At 42.3% G+C, this 21,895-nt stretch overlaps 1 protein-coding gene across 1 annotated transcript; it reads right to left on the bottom strand.

Annotated features, from left to right (window-relative positions):
* Positions 1-7,340: 7,340 nt before the first annotated feature.
* On the bottom strand, positions 7,341-18,660 carry LOC117721879 (sphingolipid delta(4)-desaturase DES1-like). Its single transcript, XM_034520727.2, has 3 exons — positions 18,579-18,660; positions 12,045-12,787; positions 7,341-7,532 (listed from the first exon to the last, which is right to left on the bottom strand). The coding sequence occupies exons 1-3, from the start codon at positions 18,658-18,660 to the stop codon at positions 7,347-7,349; spliced, it is 1,011 nt and encodes a 336-aa protein (XP_034376618.1). The 3' UTR covers positions 7,341-7,346.
* Positions 18,661-21,895: the final 3,235 nt, after the last annotated feature.

Below are 21,895 nucleotides of genomic sequence, written 5' to 3'. Positions count from 1 at the left end.
GATATCAAGTGGGGCCAGTATGCAGTCAGCAATTCTTTGCCAATAAATATATGATTTGTTCTTGTGCTTTTACATTAATAACAATATTTTTCACTTAAAACACCCACAAGTATGTCTAATTAGAGCAGAGCCAATATGAGACCAATATTCCACCATGCCTGTCAGTGGTCTGCCCCTCAGGCATCCCTTGGCATTGCTGTCCCTGGCCGGTACCAGAGGCTACTGTGCCATTTACTGCTGGCATTTCTAGGTCCGCATGCTGTCTGTCTCAGTGTCTACCAGCTGAGCTGCTTCACTTTCTTCCAGCACACAGCCTTCCCAGGGCTCTGGGCCTCCCTCTTTCAGAGGGATGCTTTCCAGTGGCTCAGTTGCTCACTCAGTTCTGTGGGATACTGTGGGGTTCTGTGGGTTTGTCCTCATGTGTGTGGGTTTAGACATCTCAGGTCCCAATTGTTAATCTACTGTTCAAGTGGCATGTTGCAAGCGAGAGCACCTGTGATGCTAGGCTTTCTGGTTATCCTACAAAAGCCAGAGGATCACTCATGCTTTCCTTCTGCTTCCCAACTCAGCTCAAGAACAAAATCAGACTATGAGGGGAACAGTTTCATGATCTCAACAGCAGCAACAAACGTAATGGAATCCAATTCCCTTTTTAGCATCATTTTTCATACAATCCGATGGAACTGACTTGTCAAAATAAGACAGATTGGAAAAGTAATGTACAAAAGCACCCTGTGTTTTTATAATGGCAGCAATGACTGTTGCAAAGTTGCAATTAAACGGAGCAAAACCACTTATGAAGTGTTTTTGGACACTCAAAAAAATGCATCTAGAAACAAATCTAACCAAAGGTTTGCTAGGCCATTAAGATTAAATGTCAACAGTTTGGTTGGAAGTGTACAAGGGAGTGAGTCTTGTCTTGGTGGTGTCAAACAGTCTACCGCTCAGCACCAAACTCTGGCCAGTAGCATTAGCTCTTTATAAAAAGACAGACATTAAAGATGTGCATACTCCATGAAACAGACATACTAATAGATTGGGTTAAATTCCATAAAAATGTAAGTTCTCCCATTCAGTTAGTTGATTGACAGATTCTAACCAAAGTTCCAAGTAGAATTTTGTTGGAAATTGTTCAGATGGTTTTTCAATTCACATGAAAGAGTAACAACAAAACCAAGCAACACCAAGATATCTGCAGAGAAGAAGGAAAATGACCTTTTGTAATATGTCATTTATAGAACATCATGACTACCTCAGGCTGCTGTAAAAAATTACCATAGACAAGGTGGGTCCCAGAAAACAAAAACATGTTCTAAGTCACAGGTAGACAACTGTATGACCTTGGCACTGGCACTTTTACTGGTGAGGTAACTCTTCCTAATTCATAGAGGGCATCTTCTCTCTGTGTCCTCAGGGTAGAAGTAGAAGGAGGCTCCCTTGGGTTTTTGTTTTTTTTGTTTTTTTTTTTAAATAGGGGAATTAGTCCTATAATGCGATTCTACTCTGACTTCTCCCGGGCCCTGCCTAGAAGTACCATAACATTGGTATGCAACAGATGACTTATACTGGAGAAAACAAAATATTATTGACAAATAAATAAAGAACATAATAATAGGAGTAGAAGACAGTGTCCAGCAAGAAATCCTATGTGTGTATGGAGTGCTGTAAAATCAGAGAAGAAGAGAAGGCTGTGAGACAAGCCCACCTGCACTGTGCATCAACACTGCTTCAGGCAGACAATGACTGACATGTGGGCAGTAAGACTAAGATGCTTTTAAACTTAGGAGACATAGAAGTTGTCACAGTTAGGGGAAGACTTAATAAAAGACAAAAAGCACAAACCATCGTGGAGACACATTGGTCACTGAGTGTGCGGCTCAATGGTCAAGGGCATGCTTAGCTTGAAGAGGTTGGAGTCACATCCTTGGAACCACAAACCAAGAGCAAAGAAGAGAACAGTTAAGATCTGTTTCTGACAAGACTCCAGAGACACGACTGGAAAGTCAAGCCGCACACCAAGAGAAAGTGACTGCGACATGTATGATCAAGGAAGAGTTGTGATTTAAAATACAAGGAGGAAAGAGGAATCGAAAACCAGAAACAAAGGACTTATCAGGGCAAGAAGCACTATGGCTTTGCAATCAAGGTCTAATGAGGTGGACACGTGCCCTTTCAAGTCCTGATAACATAAGGATTCTATTGTGATACACTGGTTACACAGATAGGGCCAAGTTCAGAGTCAGTGCACACAAGGAAGACACACTGTCCCTCAGTTGGAAGGCCTTCTCCTCAGATAAGAGACAGTGGGACTTCAACACCATGTCACCTAGTTACAGCAGAGCTGCAGAGGGTCTGTCAGTGAGGACCAGGAGCCCGAATGACAGAAAATGGGACCTGAGGGAGAAAAGGAGGGATATAAATCCTTGGCTTCTCCCTCCACCTTTCCTCCTGTGTCTCCCATTAGGCAAATAGCCAGAATCCAGCTGAAGGGGGAGCAGTAGCAAGAGACGGCAGGGCCTGCTGCTCTACACAGCAGGAATGAGTCTGAGGCTAAATGGGTGTGGGTGTATGTAAATTTCCCAGGTTAGTGTGAAACATGCCCCACCCCTGTTATCAAGGACTTGTGGATAAAAGGCACAGTAGGATACCTTTTCAGAAACTCTCACCGTCAGAGTGAAGGAATGGGGAACTTTGGTATCTACTCTACAGTGCAGCAAACATTAAAAAAAAAAGTGTGAGTCTGTGATAGCAACGTACAATCTCAAGAAATTGTCCCAGAGAAAAAGTGTGAGTCTGTGATAGCAACGTACAATCTCAAGAAATTGTCCCAGAGATGTCCATCGCATCAACATTCACCCAAGAAAACATGAGCCTCGCTTGCTCATGGGGTGTGTACCCTGGTATCTGGGCCTTGCATGGTGGGCTATTTCTCTTCTTCACAGCTCAGTGTGAAGAAGATTCTGCATCTTATACAGCTGTTTTGAAAAACAGACTCTGCTCCCCAGTTCCTGGAACTCCAGAGCCTCCATGGAAGCACAGGACTCCGACTACAGGCCTACAGCATTGCTCACTCCCTTCCAGCTTCTCCTTGTTGCAAAGACAGGGAGTTCTGAAAGCAGTCCAGGGCTACAGTCATACAGCCTAGACCCAATGGAGTCCCCACACCAACTGCCCATGGCTAAGAGTAGCCAGAGCCAGGACCTTCACTCCTCTTACTTGTAGGGAAGGGGTGGTGTTCTGGGAAAGGCCAGTGAGAAGACCAGAAAAACAGCTCATGTGAGCCCTACTGGCAAAGAGACATTTGCTGCCAATGGTGTTAATCCCATTGGGTGGGAATAATGCCATTACCACAATCTTTGCACCAAAATTGAAGCAGGCCTTAATAAATCCTGGCCAGAAAGATGGACATTGGCCAGGACTATACAGGGATTCCCAGATTATGGCCACAAGTTACAGTAGTCAGGAGTTGATATGGCAATCCCACAAGGCTACTTACTTCCTGCCTTCATCCCTTCATGCTTCCTGCTGTGCACCTCCTGCCAGCGTGAGGTCAAGCACACCCTCTGCAGTTATGGCAGCAAAGCTTGGTTTTAGAAGAAAAAAACACATGGCTTACATAAATAATAGCTTGATGGTTTTCTTTTATAACGATTTTCTGCTGAAATTCAAATGTTATTGTCAGGGACCAGAAATCCTGGAATGCTAGTCAAAGGTCAGGACAGGATTCAGGCATTAGGGCAGTCATCAGCTATTCCAGGAAGTTAGAAGCATTTTTATTTTGTTGATCTTTTAAACACAGCAAACTTAAAGTATAACTTTAGCTATCACATTCCCCTCTTGAGTTATATTTTGAGTCAAATCTTTGACTCTGTGATGGGTGTCTGATCATATTGGAATCCAAAAGCCATGAGCTTAATGGTACCCTAAAGGGAATTATGTATCTCACTAAGGCATTGGTGATGCACTGGCCAACAGTAGTTCCCAGAAACAGAAGGATTCAGGGCCCTGCAATACCTGACATCAGAGTTACTATCTAGGAAGTGCCTGAATTGAGAATGAGAGCCAGTTATTTATCTCATCTTTGGTCTTCCCCCACTGCAATGTTTTGTTGTGGTGGTTGTTGTTTTGGTTTAGTTTTTTTTTTTCTTCTATCTTCTAGTTTGTTTTTTGTACAGACAGAATATCTCTAATGCTTCTCGAGTAGTTTGCATACAAACAATTTTTTTCTTAATACAATAGAATAAGTTCTTAAAAAAAAAAACAAAAAACAAAGAGGAGGTCAAGTGTCCTGTTATATTCCAGCCTTCTGTAGAAGATAAGGGATGATGTAGTCCTTTTATAACTACTTCCTGCTGAAATTAGAATGTTGTTGTCAGAGACTAGGAACCCTGAAATGCTAGTCAAAAAGGTCTAACAGGAGTCAGATAATGGAGCATTCATCAGAAGCATCTGCTTCACTGAGATACTAAAGATACAGGAGGCAATCACACTGGCCGAAATGGTTCACATAAGGGCTAGCAGCCTTTAGTCTGCATTGATTTCTGGAGGGTGTGTCAGCCAAGTGGATCTGACACTGACATTCCCACTCCATCCAGGCATCCTCACTCCAGGTTAGGCTCTCTCTAGGCTGTCCTCACTCCATTTTCTGAGGCCCTGCAGACACTCAGATGATCAGTTTAGTTCCCTGCCTCCAGATGTCTCACTGCCTTCTTCCCTCCACAGGCTAAGATTCTTTTCCCAGGTGTCCTAGGCACACTGTTCATGTCTGTCTGGGAACATTGCACTGAAATCATCTCAGAGATTTGTTTTGAGTTTCCAAGGGTAAATTTGTAAGAGCCTTCCCTTCACTGGCACTGTGATCTTTATTGATTCATTTACAATGAAAAGGTTCCTGGCATACTTTGTGGGGGAATGTGACACATTTCTTTGTTCAAACAGAACTCCTGAGTCAGCTATTTGGTAGAATAACAGAAGGATGTAGATTTGACTTACCTGGGTTTTGGGTTTGGGTCCTAGGTCCTTGTCCTGTGGGCTATCAGCAGGACCCTAATCACCAATGCCATACCCCTTATTACTGCCTGCCTCAGTTTACCCTGAGATGTCAAATTTTGCCTTTGACAATGAGGTTGACAGAGACTTAGAGTGCTCATCACAGTAGTGTCTGACAGAGCCAAGGACCAGGCGTACACCCTCTACCTGCCCTTGCCAGACACACACTTATCCTGTATTTCATGAAATCTTTATTGTTAAATGATGCCGAGTAGGGATAGTGTCTCACAGAGACAGGGCATAGAACTCTTTATTTAGGACCACACTTTGTATCCTCACGGCCTTGTACAATGCTTGGTGTTGTGTTAGTTTTTCTGAGAAGTCTATATGTAGCATTCCAGACAGAGGTACCAATGACGCATCAAATAAGTGAGTCTAGCTTGGTAAAGCAGTGAATTTACTGGCATTACTTACATGGATAACTCTTGACACTTGAAATGCCCAAAGCCCAACCCACCATTGGTGACCACTTAGGAAAACTGTCAGTGGATCTTGCAGACAGCTACACTACTGGAGTCTACTTTCCTGCACTGTTTGCATTAATAAATAAAGAATTAATAAAGAAAGAAAAATACAAAAAAAGCAATAGATATTGATATATTGTGATTAATACTTTAGGTCACTAGCTATTATAAAAGTAAAACTTTGTGATAAAAATTATATAGTAGAAATAGGCAGTTTTATGGCATGCTTGCAAAATGACAGACATGGATAGACACCCTCTCTCGGATTGTAATTGGACAAGCAAGCACACAGTTGATCTCTGTAACAGTCAGGTTGCTTGGAAACCAGAACAGCTTCCTGATATTATGGAGTTGAAATTCTTCTGAGGTAGCTTCTGAGCATCACTGCTCTTTGTCAGGGGAGAGGAGGGTGCTATAGCATCATCCAGCTCTGGAGGAGGGCAGAAGGGGGATGGAGTTAGGGGAGAGGAGGGTGCTATAGCATCATCCAGCTCTGGAGGAGGGCAGAAGGGGGATGGAGTTAGGGGAGAGGAGGGTGCTATAGCATCATCCAGCTCTGGAGGAGGGCAGAAAGGGGGTATGGAGTTGGTGATCAGAGCCAAAAGCTGTTTACTTTTGGCAATTTAACTCTTTCTGTCTTTGGGGTCAGAAGATGATGGCTTCTTGTGATTTTACTCTTTCTTGCTATTCTGGGACCTAAAGCAGCTGGCTTCTAGCAATTAACTCCTGCTGCTAGCAGCAGGGAAAAAGAGACTTAGTTACCTGGGTTCTATTCTCTTTGACTTAGGCCTCTCACTGGTCAGGCCAGAGGCTTGGAGTTCCTTAACTCTTCATGAGCCAGAGACAAGAAAGGAGAAGAAAAAGAAAAAGAAAAAGAAAAAAAAAAGAAAGGCACACATAGGTACATGCATACTGGATGAAGCTGAAGTAGGCTGCACTGCCATTTTATTGTTGTTCTTAGTTTTTATACTTTCTCAGGATAATAGATCACATGGGTTTCTAAGCATTTTTACATTCCATAAGTTCATAGATCAATAAGGCTTAAGGAATTTCAACAGAATTGTTTATATGGCTTTCCATTGGGCTAGCACCTGACTAAATATTCATTATCGGTTATTAGATCCATAAATTTATGAAAAGTTTAAAGCAATAATTTTTGTACCTGACTAAACATTCATTATCTGTCACTAGCTCCATAAGTTCATTAAAAGTTTGCAGCAATAATTTTATGTCATGTTAGCACAGTTTTTGTCAAGAGACAAATTATCTGCCTTGTGTCTTATTATTTTGAAGTCATGTGTACACCAGTCCATTATTTATGCTCTGTCCTTGCACCTTCAATAAACTTCCCATTCCCAGTTAGTGGCCTCATTCTTAACCTAGAAGAAATTTATTCCAAGCCTGTTTTCTTTCTCTAATGCAATTAGCCTGTGACACATGAAGGTTTACAGAGCTCTATTTGCAGTCTTTGTTCTGTAGGGGGCTTGAGATTACTTGCATCAACTTAGGAGTTCTCTAAACAGGAATATGAAGTCATCAGTTCATCTACACAGCATAACTACACGAAAGTACCATCTGCATATTGATTCTGCAGGAGATCTGCCCAATAGGGTTGGCAGATGCCCAGCTATGTAAGAGTAGCAGGAAAAGCATATTGGTAGCGAGAAGCAACCCTGGGATGAAGTTTCTGAGGATCCCACATCTCAGAGTGCACCCATTACAGCCATGAAAAACAGTGGGTCATCACCAGAAAACTTTCTTGCCATAACCTTGTCTAGATGGCTTCTGATAGCCCTTAATTTTAACAAGGAAAAAAATCCACATTATCAGCAATTAAAAGTCTTTGCAGATTTTGCTTTGGCTCTGAGTGTTTGCTCTAAAAGCCATTTCCCTTTCTGGAAGCCTCTTCATCCGTGAATGGGGATGTGTCGTGTTATCTGTCACAAAATCATACAATACTTTGACCCAGGAGATGTGATGAGGGAGTTTGTCATAGTATTCAGGTGCTATTTTCTTCACCTGGAAGTTAAAAAAAAAAAACAAAACAAAACACAGTGAGTTTTACTGAGGCCTCAAGATGACAGGTGAGTGTCTGACACAAACTGAGAGACAAACAACCAAACCAACTAAAGGGCAATGCCTTTGTTGTTGGTCTTTCAGACCACTACAGTTCCTCATGAATAAAGACAATCTACAGACCACATATACATTAACAGCACTGTCATGCTTCACACTGGACTTATGGCAAAGCCAGAAGCATTCAGTTCACTCAGCAACTGGAACAGAAAGCTATTAATGCGTGTCTGAACTACAGTGGTAAGGGAGAGATGCCCTCCTTCCACCACGGCCCCATGCCACCTGCAGCAGATGGGAGAGATGACCCTGGGGTCATGAGAACTGGAGAGCTAGTCCTGTCTTTCACTATCTGCAGCACTTGGGAGAGCACCCTGTACCTCACCTGGGCAGCACAATAGAGCTGACCATGGTGGAAGGGATACCAGTGAGTATAGGGCACCTGGCCCTACCACTTGCCAGATGTTTCCCCTCTCCTGAGCCACCTATGACAGGCAGGAGATCTAGCCGCAAGGTCATGAAAGTAGAAGAGCTGGTCCTGCCACTAGCAAGCCCTGCCTCTTACCTGGGCAGTACAGTAGAGCTGACCCTATTGCTTGCCTGCTGCAGCATTGGGCAACCTATCTGGGGTAGTACTGAAAAGCTTACACTAGTTGTATGAGTGCAGGAGAGCTTGTGGGCTGACCAATTAGGCCCAGAGCCAGGGCTTTGAGTTGGCCCACCCCAAAATCTACCACATCCATGAACTGTTGAAGCACATGAAGTGATCAGCCCTCCAGTTCCAAATCTGCAGGACCTCCACGACCCAGGGCAACAATAGGATATGCAGGAGGAGTCCCCGTAAGGATCCAATACTGATGGTGCAGCATAAAGCCTCAAAGTAGACCAACGACTCATTGCAGTAAACATTTGAAAGCAAAGAAGTGTGGGCAAAGAATTCCACACTGTGCGACACACTGACAGACTATTGCTTCCAGAATGAGATGATTTTTTTCTTCTATGGGGGAGGTTGCAAGGGCAGAGTGTGGATTTCAACGGATGGGAACACGAGTGAGATTGGGGTGCATGATGTGAAATTCACAAAGAATCAATAAAAAGTTAAATAAATACATTTAAGATATTAATTAAGGCTAAAAGTATATTAGCAACCTGGATGATACAAATGATGACAAATTGTAAACATAAAGAGGACATATGGTTAAAAAAAATTGAATACATTTTCAACTGCCCCAGTCCCATGGGGCATTGAACTGGGATCAGAAGACCTGGAAGAGAGAACTGGAGGACAGGGGACACAAAGAACAAGCAGCTTGTCTATAGGCTGATCAAACCGCTGATTCTAATTTTTTCACACAGGCTTTATATACACAAAAAGGCAGGATGTGGGGAAGGGGATGACCAGATCTGTATTCAGGGGGAGTACAGATATTTTCCAGAGCAGGGTATCGTCTGGGTTACAGTTCAGGGAACAGGCCACTAAGACTCTGTCTATGATTCACTTGTTTCTTATCTAAGCTGGTACTATCCACCAAGGCTACCTATCTACAAGGTCTATGACTATTAGTTCTTATCCAGGCTGGTAAATTTCCACCAAAGCTGCCTGATTACAATATCTTATAGCTATCTATCTGTTTCAGTGTTTCTCCACAAAGACCAAGACTTTGTGTTAGCAGGCTGACTTAGGCCTATTGCTGATTTTAGGCTTTCACTGTATAAGCAAGGCTGCCCCCGACACTCAACATTATGTATGGGTTATAAATCTTAGAGAATTTATAAGCAATTTGTCCAACATAATTCAGAAGCTGCCATAATCTCTGGATGTCTGCATACTTTATAAAGTTGTAAGAACATGGAAAATGCTTGTTTAAGGGTGAGCTGTGAGATTACTGAGTTAAAGGCACTGCTGCCAGTCCTGAAGATCTGAGTCCAATACCAGAGTCCACAGGATGAAAGAAGAGAACCAACTCTAGAAAACTGTCCTTTGACTTCCTCCAACACCACACACACACACACACACACACACACTGTAAATATTTCAAGAGTTTTGTGAACAGCAAATTTAAAACTGGCTTATTAAAATGTTTAACTTTGGAATTGAAAATATTTTAATTGATATTGTATAAAAATGTTCTGTAATTGATTATTGGTACTTCAAATTTTACGTATGAGTTATATACACTCCTGACAAAACAGCGCGCACACACACACACACACACACACACACACACACATGAATGTGTGTAGATACAGATATATGTATTTTTTTTCTAGACAGAGTTTCTCTGTGTAGCCTAGCTGTCCTGAAACTAGTTCTGTAGACCAGTCTAACCTCGAACTTGGAGACCCACCTACCTCTCTCTGCCTCCCAGGTACTGGAATTGAAAGTGTATGCCATCATACCCAGCATTGTATATGAGTTACACTTTAATAAAGCTATTACAAATCATAAGAGTTGGAGGTGTAGCTTAGTGATACCATGTTTGCCTAGCATGCCCGAGGCCATGGTTTTATCTCCAGTAACACAAACAAGCAAATGAACAAGCAAAATACCCATTTTATTATTGTGTTACCAGCAATCATTTTATAGCTACACAAATGCTACTATAATTAACTGTGATAAACACCAGGAAATTATTAAGAAACAAAGAACTAAGTTCCTACATATAAACAATAGAAAGATCAAAAAAAAAAAAATCTAGACTAGTGAAATCTAGGGATGTTTGTGAGATTAGCGCAGAAAAAGAAGAAAGCATAAAGAAAGAGAGACTTGAAGAGTTGTGGGTGTACCATGGGCCTTAAGTCAAGATGTCTGAACTGAACTAAAGTTTCAGGATCCAGAGGGCTACACATACCTTTCTATGTAGCTTAGGTTGAAAAAATTTGTTTGTTCAAAATATTACCAACTTTGTCTCTTGGGTAGACCTACTTAAAAAAGAATAAAAATTCTAGGCTAAAGAGATGGCTCAGTAGATAAGAACACCTTCCATTCTTGTAGAGGGCCTGAGTTCAGTTCTCAGCACCCACATGGCAGCTCACAGTTCCAAGGTATATATAATACCTCCTATGCTTTTCTTGAACACCTAATATGCATGTGGCCCACACACATACATGCAGGCATTCACACATTAAATTAAAATTATTAAAAAATTAAAAGTCACCTGCTGAGTCACAGCAGAGGTCAACGAAACCACACTAGAGATTCAGGGCAGATTGATATCAAGGCACTGGAGGCTAGTGCTACATTACACAAGCTCAAGACTGTGGTCACACAGGAACCTGCTTCTTTCTTCAAATATTTTATTGTTAAAATGTAAATCCCATTGTTGAAAGAATCACCAAATAGCTCTCATACACCATTCAACAGTTTGAAGGTGTGACACAGGTACCTATGACAGCTGTAACACAGTTACCCTGTGTAATGTCACTCTGCATAAGACACAGCCTTCCATTGAAATCAGGTTGCAGATGGCATGCATGAGTTTCAGAGAAGTTAACATTGGTATTTCATTCCTCAATATCTCAATATGTGTTTCCAAAAGGTGTCACTCTACAAAGCACAGAACACTGAACTACAATACATTATCCAAGTCTGTGCAAGGGAGAAATGATGGTCCCTGCCAGGAACATAATATAGCATTGCAAACAAATGCTTACCCATTCTTCAGAAAATTTATGCAGGCTTTCATGGTTCTCATGGACAAATCAACTAGCACCACGTGATTGTGTACTGCATTGTCACAAAGCAGTAATAGTATTTTATAAGCCAGCACACCATCTTAGCAAGGCCTACCAGTTTAACAGTGACCAGAGTTTCTCAGCCTCAGATTGATGCTCACGTCACAGAAGGATTTGATTTCTAATTCTGTTTGTGATGTTTGAGTGAAAATGGCCTCCATATGAAGGATTAGGAAGTGTGGCTGTGTTTAAGAAGGTGTGTCACTGGGGGGTTGGATTTGAGGTTTCAAAAGCATATACCAGGTCCAGTCTCGCTCAGCACAATGCCTCACTGCCTGCTACCATGCTCCATGATATACAGGTCCAGTCTCGCTCAGCACAACGCCTCCCCGCCTGCTACCATGCTCCCTGCCGTGATGACCATGGGCTAGTCCCATGAAGCTGTCTGTATCAAGACCCCCAATTAAATGCTTTCTAAGTTGCCTTGGTCATGGTGTCTCTTCACAGCAATATAACAGTAGCTAAGGCAGAGTTATTTTACTGCATAACAGATTCTACACATCTGCCGGTACTTCTGATCCCTGAGCTTAAGGATCTAAAAGACTGTATCCTTGGTCAAACTAGCCCGTTAAATATTAGATGTCATTATGCTTTGATTTTCATTTTGATGAGTAGCTTTGGTTACTAAAATGTATTAACTTTCATTAAACAATGAGCAAGTAAATATTAATTTGGATTATATAGCTATTAGAAATGAAATTATTTACCAAATACTTTACTTACCAAGGGCAGGTCTTTTCCAGGAATGTTTGGGAAGTCATGGTGTTCGTTATGATAGCCCAGATTGAAGGTGAATAAGTTCAGAGGCCCATAATAGGAGTATGTTACTTGTTCCTTAAAGAACACGAAATGGTCCCCTATAAAACTGCCAGAAATTGGGTGCAAACCCAGACCAAGCACAGAAGCTACCAGCATGTAGACTAAAGATTTAATTCCAAAAACATAGTAAACTATAATGTCAAAAGTGATCTGAACAACAGCATTGATGATTTCCAGATAAGAAATTGGTTTGGGATTGATAAATAGAGATCTAAAAATAATAAAGAGAGGTTGAAAAGCAATCCAAACAAGCTTCCTGAAAGTGGTGCAGAAGAACCAGCCCTCAAGATCATGAGGAACACCTATATCGATGCCATTAACTCCAAGGTATCGATGGTGATCCATGTGGTATCTCTTAAAGGAAATCGAATATGGAAACCCAATAGGGAGGTTAACTAATATTCCAAACCAGCGGTTCCACAGGGCCTTGTGGTGGCCAAAGGGGAAATTATGAATGATTTCATGAGAACCTGTAATTAGTGAGTAGTTGATAGAGCCACCAAAGACATAGGCCCAAAATATGACCCATTTCCACTGTAAGTCTTTGACTAAGTAAAATGAAGCCAACTGGACAAGAAGCATCATGGTTATGATCCAGATCAGGTTGCGGTCAGGTTTCATCAAGGATTTTATCTCTGGATACTTTGCTGTAGGAAAAGAAAATACAGGAGTCGTTAAGTGGAGATTAGTGTAATCATAATTATCACCAAGTATATTTAAGTGAACACATTGAAGAAATTACAGTTAAAGGAGTTGAGATGGCTGGATGGGTAAGAGCACGTGCTGTAAAAGCACCTTCCTTTAAGCACGCACAGCTATTAACTGAAACTGTGTCAAGGACCTAACAATAAAGCCCCAAATCTCAAAAGACAACATTGAAGTTAATCCTCATGGTCTCTGTGGTTTTTAAGACACTCAAACAATTTAATAAAAGGAAAAATTCAACTGCATACAAATCTTTCCTTCTGCAAATAATGTCACTGAAAAGGGGAATACTATTGATGAGGGACCTTTATGTAGACTGTATAGGAATTTTTAAAGCTTACACAAATAAGCAACAATCCAATTTTAAAAGTGTAAAGCTGGGCTGGAGAGGTGGCTCACTGGTTAAGAGCACTGACTGCTCTTTCAGAGGGCCTGAGTTCAATTCCCATCAACCACATGGTGGCTCACAACCATCTGTAATGAGATCCAATGCTCTCTTCTGGTGTGTCTGAAGACAGCTACCCCATATTCATAAAAATAAATAAATCTTTTTTTTTTTTTTAAATGTAAAACTGTCCGAACAGATATTTCTTCAGTTAATCTTGGTTGTCAGCTTGATTACCTGTGGAATTAACTTAAATGCTGGTAGCTGGGCATACGTGTAAGGGATATTTCTTTTTCTTTTGGTTGGATTGTCTGAAGTGCAAGATCCATCCTAAACTCTGAGGCAAATGTTCTGGCGGCATCCCACATAAAAGGACATGGAGGAAGCAAGCTTTTGCCTTTTTCCTGCTTGCCCTCACTCTCACTGGCAAGTTCATCTATCCTGTTGCTGATGCACTCGTTTGCTGGCATTAGACCCTACCTGTTTGGTATTCCAATGTAGAGGGAAGACCTGAAGCTCTCTGGAATGTCTCTGGGACTCCAGCACCAGAGTGTGGCTGCCAAGACATTCAGCCTTCAGCCTCTTTACAGCCTCTTTAACTGAATAACTATTGTAACCTTGGCCTTCCTGTCAAGAGGCAGCCATTGCTGGAATGCTCAGACCACAGCTCTAAGACACACTAATAAACCCCTTTCTGTCTTTGGTAGAGCTGTGCCAGGATTATTATTATTATTATTTTTTTTTTTTTTTGGTTTTTTGAGACAGGGTTTTTCTGTGTTGTCCTGGCTATCCTGGAACTCACTCTGTAGACCAGGCTGGCCTCGAACTCAGAAATCCGCCTGCCTCTGCCTCCCAAGTGCTGGGATTAAAGGCGTGTGCCACCACCGCCCGGCTCCAGGATTACTCTTATGTACCACTGTGCCTTGCTTTTATCTGGGAGCTGGGCATCTGAATTCAGGTCATTATGCCTGTATCCCAAGCACTGTATTAACTGAGCTATGTCTCTAAGGATGCTTCATTATTATTTGTCAAACCTTTAGCAATACACTCTTGTGTAAACACACCATTGTCTCTTTATACTTGCTGTTTATTGGTAGTCACTTCAGTTAAGTCCACGACTTAGCTATTGTGAATATCACACGTGTGAATGTGCAGGTTTCTCATTTGTATGCTGACTGCGTTCATTTTGGAAGCATAGCAGGAAGTGGGAGGGACGACTATGTGGTAGCTCTATTGTGAGATTAATATGGGAGGAAAGACACTATTTTTTAAAATTAATTTTTGGAAAATCCATATTGTCCCCTACAGTAAGTGTATAGTTTAAGGCCCCCATAGCAGGGTGCAAGCATGCCATTTCTCTGTTTATGTTTCTATGGTGGCTAGGGGTACTGAGGGATTTTTCATAGACTTCTTTTCCATTTGTATTTCATTATTGAGAAGTGGCTCTTCAGACTACTAACTCCTTTTACACTTGGATTACTTGTGGGTTTGTAGTTTTTAGAAATCCTTATGTGTTCTGGATATGGGCTTTCAGTCCAACGACTAACTGGCAAATATTTTCTTCCATTCTGGACACTGTCTCTCCACTGTTATTATTCCCTTTGCTCTGCAGAAGCTTTCACTATTGGTAGAAGTCCATTCATGAATCTGGCTTGTATTTGCCTTTGGGCTGTCTGCTCATTGCCGATATCTTGAGTGTGTTTTATTCTAGCAGTTTCAAGTCTTAAATCCAGCTGTTTGGTACATTTTGAGTTGACTTTTGTACAGTTGGATGAGAGGACATTTTCAGTGTGGACTACGCAGATCACTTTGTCTTCATTTTTTTCATTCCTGGAGTCTATTCCTTCATTATTAAAGATTATTCTAAGCAATCTAATTTTTTCTTCTTTTTAAGATAAGGTATATTTGTGTAGCCTTGGCAGTCCTATGTAGATCAGGGCTGGCCTCAGACTCAGAGACCTGCCTGCCTCTGCCTCCAGTGCTGGGGTTACAGGCATATGTGACCACCACCTCTCACTATTTAACTCTTTAATCTATTGTAGGGTGGAGTTGAGTTTAGTTTCTCCTTCGCTATTTACTTTTGAGGTTCAGAAAAAAGTATAAATTTTAGAAGGATGAAAGTTCCTTATGTTGTCCAGTTTGGGCTCAAACGTGTGGGCTCTTCGTAGTCCCCCTGCCTCAGCTCACTGAGTGCACAGGAGTGCACCACTACACTCAGCAAACAAACTAAGTGCTCTATGTGTGCTTGTACCTTACTAGGCTACGGATTTGTGGGCAGCTGTGGAGCTTCAAACGAGATCCCCATAGGCTCACATATTTTCATGCTATTGATGAACTGATCAGAAGACATGGAGCCTTGTTGGAGTAGGTGTGTCCTTATTGGAAGAAGTGTATTGCTAAGGGTGGGCTTTGAGGTTTGAAAATCTCACAGCAGGCACAGTATCTCTCTCTCCCTGTTGCCCAAAGATCAGGATGCAAGTTTTCAGCTTCTGCTTCAGAGCTGTGCCTGCCTGCATGCCACCATGCTTCCTACCATAGTGATAATGGGCCAACTCCCCAAAGCTGTAAGCACGTCCCCAGTGAAATGCTTTCTTTTATGAGAATTGCCTTGGGCAACTTCACAGCAATAGAACAGTGTCTAAGACATCAGTTATCTCTCTTATCATATTAATTTCATTTATGTGTGTGTGTGTTTTTGTCTGTGAAGTTGTGTGTGGGTGCCCATGGAAGCCAGAGAGGGTATCAGATCCCATGGAGCTGGAGTTGCAGGGGACTCTGAGCCACGTGATTTAGGTGCTAAGAACTGAGCCCAGCAGTGCGCACTCTTAACTGCCAACCCTGTTTTATCAGTTCTAAGAGCCTTTGCATAGAGTCTGGTTTCTTACATATAGAGTACTACGGACAAACAGAATTTGTGTTTCTCCTCTTTCTCTTGTGTGTTTGCAATTTCTAAAGCTTGTTAGGCTTTTATTGCATGAGCAGTGAGTGTCCTCTTTGTCAGCAAGAACCATGAAGGCCACCAGAGGAAAAAGTTTCTATTGTGCCAGAAACCCTTGGTCAAACACAAAGGAATCTCTCCATGGAGTTTAAGATATCTCCCCCCCCCAAGGAAGAAGTTTGCCCTAAAGACACTTTGAAAGGCAAGGAGGAAGCTTATCTGTGAAAGACAAACACAGGTCGATATATAGAACTAACATTGGCATAGCTAGGTTGGCAAGGATGGCTGGAAACTTCTATACCTGCAGAAGCATCAGAGCTCAGGGTACCAGTGCTGTAGGCCCAGAACTCCACAACAGTTTGCAGCTTCTCTGTTTCTACCAGGTTTTTAATGACAGACACCTTTGTTAAATGCAACAGGCTTCTATACACATGCTGGAAACTGGGCAACACACATAGAAGTACTCCAACCAGAAGATGGTAAGTGAGCTTATCTAAAAGCCTGCTTAGGGCAAAATCAGTAAGAAGGAAATTGCTTCGACAGACGATTCTTTGATTGCTCTACCTCTTGGGAAATACGGCATCATTCATATGAAGAATATAATTTCTGGGATCTATACAATTCAAGGAAGAAACAACCTCCTGAGGCCCAAATGTCTTCTTCAAGGGGTAGAATGAAGCAAAAAAAGTCTACACATTCACTAGAAGATGGAGATACTGGCAACAGAGAAGACAGACAGACAGACAGACAGGCTTATGTGAAGGATGGAGGAAGGGTCTCCTGGGGTATTTCTGTAAGCAGGTTGGTTAATAAACAGTGACTGCTTTACATGTTGGGGGGAAACAGAAAAGGGGAAGAAAAGGTGAAGGGAGAGAGAATGGGAAGTGAGAGACAGACAGACAGAGATAATGAGAGAGAGAACAGTAAGTGGCACCCTGCCTTCTTCCTGAATGCAGAGCAAGTGCTTTGAGTTCTTCCCTTGTTCAGTACGATGCTGGCTGTGACCTCTCGTGGGTTGCTCGAGCATCCAACCATCCAGCTACGTCCCCAGCCCCACTTCCATACAAATCTGTCAAGCATTTCACTCAGTAGTTTCTGCAACTTCCATTGCTAAGAGCCAGTTGTGTTCTTTTTCTGGCATCCTATTACCTTGTTTCACATAAATTCTGTAGTTTGTTTTGAGATTTTTGAGTGTGTTTGGTAGATCAGGCATCTCTGCCAGTTTTATGACTTGGACTTCTTAGGAAGTGGCAGAGTTTCAGAAATATGCTATCATGTCAACGTAATTCAAGCAATGCCCTGGCTTTCTCACCGACGTCCATCAATCTCTGTTTTCAGAAAGGGAACATTGAGCAGCACTCTCATTCCTCTTTGAAAATGGTCTATTTTTCACTGAGAAATGTAAAGTCCTTTCTGCTTTCAAGGATGTTGCTAGATTTGTGGGGAAAGTCTTCCTGAGGTGACAACAACTTTTTGTTTCTTAAATTTTCAGACTATTGATGAGAACGCTGAATTCCATTGTTTGAGAGTGAGTTTTCATGTTGGTGGATATCACATTATGGGCTATTATTAATTATCTTTATTATTATGCAATATGTAGATAGCATAGATAAGATTACCATGTGTCAGTCCTATCAAGTATGCATAAGCAATTTTCAATATGAGAGAGAGAACACGCATGATTCAAGGGTTCCCCCATCTTACACTCAAGCTCTCCTGTGTAAACCAAACAGGACTAGAACTCACGTGGAACCACATGGCTCTGCTTCCTGGGTGCTGGGATAAAAGGTGCTCTCTCCCCAGGCTAACCCAAAGTCTCTTAAAGGGATGTCCTTAATAAGCAACTTAAAGTTTCAATTCTGTCAGGAGGGCAGATGTGAGCACAGCAGGACCTGTCTTCTCTAACAAGACCTGGAATCACAGGGTAGGATGCTGAACTCTGCTAGTACTGTCTTCTGCTTAGCATCACATGAGTGTGGCTCCAGTGCCCTGGGCCCCCTCAGCATCATGGCATCTGCTTATGCCTGCTGCCTGACTTTGTGCTTTGCCTGGAGCCCTTTGAGGAGGCACTGAATCACAACCCATCCATGGCCTGAGGAATCTCTCAAGTTGGAGAATCTTGCTGTAGATAGCCCAACCAAATGAACCCTTAGCTCTAAGGCCAACAGTGACAATATGAGTCAGGGTCCCGCCCACTCTTCCTAGGGGAGAGGCCAGTGCAGCACAGTGGCAGGCAGACCTCATCCCAGGTTTCCACACTATGGACTCTGAGCCACTTGAGGGCTTCTTGCCTGGGCCATTCCTACCAAGTCTTGGTGATAGAGAGTTGAGGAGGAAAAAGGGGAGGTTCAGTACCTAGCCTTAGGCATCCATGACCTTACCCTTCAGACAACCCCCCCCACAATCTCACCCAATATCTCCCGACGTCGGTCATTGTGCCACCGATCAGTATAGAACCACTCAAAATCTTCCAGTGATGCGTCTTTCCTCATGGCTGGTGTGCACACCTGCCCTAGGATCTGCTCCAGGTGCAACTCTGTGAAGGTGACAGTATCAATGGCAGCCGTGGCCTGTGTCTTTTATCCTCTTTACAGGCTGAGTAATACATTTGAGGAGGTGCTAAACCCCACCCAGTCTCCAGCCATGCCTGGTCAGCTGACTCTGCAGGCTGTGCCTCCAGGTTCTGAGGTTTGGATATGCCTTCTTGCAGTCTATGGGTACCACTGCTCCTGCCTGTGGAAGCTGGCCCTCCATCCAAGCATGGCTACAATCATTTTGTTCCATGCCTGCCAGCTATTTCGTATTGTAGCTGTAAAATGTCTGCCAGTCATCGACACAGAAAAATAAGTTGACTCAGAGCAGGGTCCCCCGTTGTATTCTGTATGAGGTTTGTAAGTCTTAAAATTTTTTTTCACAAAGTTTTATGTAGCATCCTTTGAATTAGAGGTCAATATGAAATTTTATGTCTGCATTGGCTTGAGTCAGGACTGACCACCAGGCAGCACTTCCAGCACCTGCATGTGAGCTCATCATGATTTTTTTTGTGTGTGGTTTTACCCTTCATAAGCTGATACTAAAAATGTTCAAGGCTGTAGCCTCAGCATCACCCTGCAGCCCTGATGGATCAGTCTTAGCATGTGCATTCAATAAACTATCTCTGTTGGAATGAGATGGGTGTTTGTGTGTTTTGTGGGGTGATTCCTGACCCCAACATTGGTGCATTGGCCAGGAAGCCCCGAATCCTGGTGCATTTCTCAGTTACTGACAGTGAATGCCACCAAGCCAGCTGGCCCTCCATGAGGAGGTAAGATGATATTTTTTTTGTATCTTCACAGTTCTTTTTCTTGGTTTGGTCTTGTTTCTGGTACCTTTTGGTGATTCAAGTAAAGACAGCTGGACACAGTAATGCTCTTGGGTTAAGAGGACAGAGGATGCTCCAACTCTCCTCTTGGATAAGTGGTCAGGGAACAATCTACCCCTTTGGGCAAGGACTTAGTCAGTCCTTTAGATCTAAAAATAAATACACTTAATCTTGAAATTATATATAAAGAGAAAGGAGAATATAGGTGTAATTTATCCACTAAGGTGTATTTAGTTTCAAATTTTCAAAAGAATTTTTTAAAAATTTCAATTGAGAGATAATACTTATTTTTGTTGTCTTTTGACAACATTTTGCCCTAGGAAAGAGATAACCTGCCAAAAAGGGACACCCCCTTCCCCAGAGGCAGGCAGTTGGGACAGGGTTTTGGTTTTATCTTTCCAGGAGAATAAAAGCATCCCACTAAGGAATCTGGAGAATATCTGAAGAAAAAGGCCAGGCCATCAAGAGAAAATGTCTCAAGAAAAAGAGTAGATTGGCCAAGTGATATTGTTGCCTTCTATAGACAGAAGTGGCAAATGCTCTTTCTGTGGTTCCAATTCAATTAAAAATGAAAGATGGCTTTGGGTTTGGAGAGTGTCTCTCTCCTTATCTAAACCCATACATGCTTGTTAAAGGAAAATCCAAAATCTTTGTCTCATATCAGAAGAACCACCTGATATGGGACAGGGGAAAAAAGAGAAAGACTAGTTTATTGCCAGCAATATCACAATCTTTTGGTTGTCATCTGACTCTCCAAAAGTTTCTTAATATTTAAAAAAAATGTATCTGATTATTACATATAAACTTTCTATCATGACACTAGTAGTTATAGAGAATATTAACTAGTTCTAGGAGTAGCCTTCACCTAGCTTCCTGTACATGTTTTCAGGTTTGAGTCTGAAGCAGGTAACTAGGAACAAAGTTTGTGTGCCTCGGATGTACTAAATAGATTGTGTACTCAAACCTTTCTGAATCTGCTGAATACGGCATTTAAAATGTTTAGATTCTCTACCATTTCCAACCCTTGACGTCCCCAAGAAGATGAAGGGGTCCTGCAACAACAAATCCACCTGGATTGTGGTAACACCAACCACTGGGCAAAACTGCCCCATGCCTCTTCTGCCACCAGGTTCTGCACAAACAGTGGACACCTTTGGGTTCACTACTGTGTTCTTCCTAGCCACGGTTGCTACTAAGCTGATGGATACCACCCAGAGATCAGCTTTGGACTACAAACTGCTCAGGACGTTCTACTTGCCGAGTTTGTATGGGACTGATATGGACACTTTACAGAACTTTGAACTCAAAATACTTAATCCTAAAACTGCCAAATATAACCAGGTTGGACTTTGTGGAAAGCTTAATAGATAATAGCTTCATTATTGTGAATAGTTTTACTGTGTTACAGTTAAAATCTGTCCTTTTTACTTAGACAAAAAAAAGAAAATACAGGAATAATACAGGAACAACACGAGTAAAAGGAGGAAGACATGGAATTACATGACCACAGACTGGGACTTCTGAAACAACCTGAACACTTCTGACTGTTAGGTTCAAAGCCCGGACAAGTCTCACTCAGCACCTGTGGCTCCTCTGTCGCTCTCCTTCTCCTTTCCTCTCATGGTCTGGTTTAGTCTGCCAACCCCATCCAGCCTGGCCTCTTGCCTCTGCCTGCTTTCTCCCTTATATCCACCATAAAAACATTCTCCATACTTTAGGGGTGGCCATGTCCTCTTTTAATTTCACTTTTCATTCATTGAGAACACAATCAATGGCCTGGTGGTGAAAACTGATGGCTAAACTGTATTAAAATGTTATAAAGGAACCAGTGAATATGGTTGACATAATGACTGATTCTCTGAATTTGTGAGGTCAGATGTGCCAGAGAAGTCCGGCTTGTCTGACAAAGCCGTTCCCTTCATAATCTGTTAACCCAAGTGGGTGGTCATTAGCATCACACTTTCCCTCCTGTGGATGCTGGATTTTATTTAGTTCACTGGTAAGAACATGTATGCAAAGGCCTGTGGAGTTCGGAGTTCAGTGCTCAGTGTCCTTCCCTACGACTCTCCACCTTGGTTTTCTGAACCAGGCCTCTGACTGAGCCTGGAACTCACCAGTGTGGTAGACTAGCTGAAAAATCCTGATTTGTGCCTGTCTCCCTGACCTCTAGTGTTGGGATTGATTTCGACACACGAAACCACGTCTGTGGGTGTTGTGTATCCAGACTCACTGGGTTCATCTTACCCACAGAACCACTTCCCTGAGTTCCTAGATTTTACTTGTTATATATGTAAATCCACTGAATTCATCTAACCCACTGAGCCACTCCCATTAATTGTCATATATGCATTGTTTGGGGGTGGTGC

This window comes from Arvicanthis niloticus, chromosome 16 (genome assembly GCF_011762505.2).
Source record: "Arvicanthis niloticus isolate mArvNil1 chromosome 16, mArvNil1.pat.X, whole genome shotgun sequence".
NCBI classification, from domain to species: Eukaryota; Metazoa; Chordata; class Mammalia; order Rodentia; family Muridae; genus Arvicanthis; species Arvicanthis niloticus.
Note: the sequence above shows the minus strand (reverse complement) of the source record. Positions and strands in the feature narration are given on the sequence as shown.

What these genes read in the sequence shown, in the direction of transcription:
- LOC117721879 (XM_034520727.2), bottom strand. Translation starts at nt 18,660, where the DNA reads ATGAGGAAAGACGCATCACTGGAAGATTTTGAGTGGTTCTATACTGAT. An exon ending in CCGACGTCGGGAGATATTGG is followed by an intron (nt 12,788 to 18,578) that starts GTGAGATTGTGG and finishes CTTTTCCTACAG; the next exon opens with CAAAGTATCCAGAGATAAAA. An exon ending in CTGGAAAAGACCTGCCCTTG is followed by an intron (nt 7,533 to 12,044) that starts GTAAGTAAAGTA and finishes TTTAACTTCCAG; the next exon opens with GTGAAGAAAATAGCACCTGA.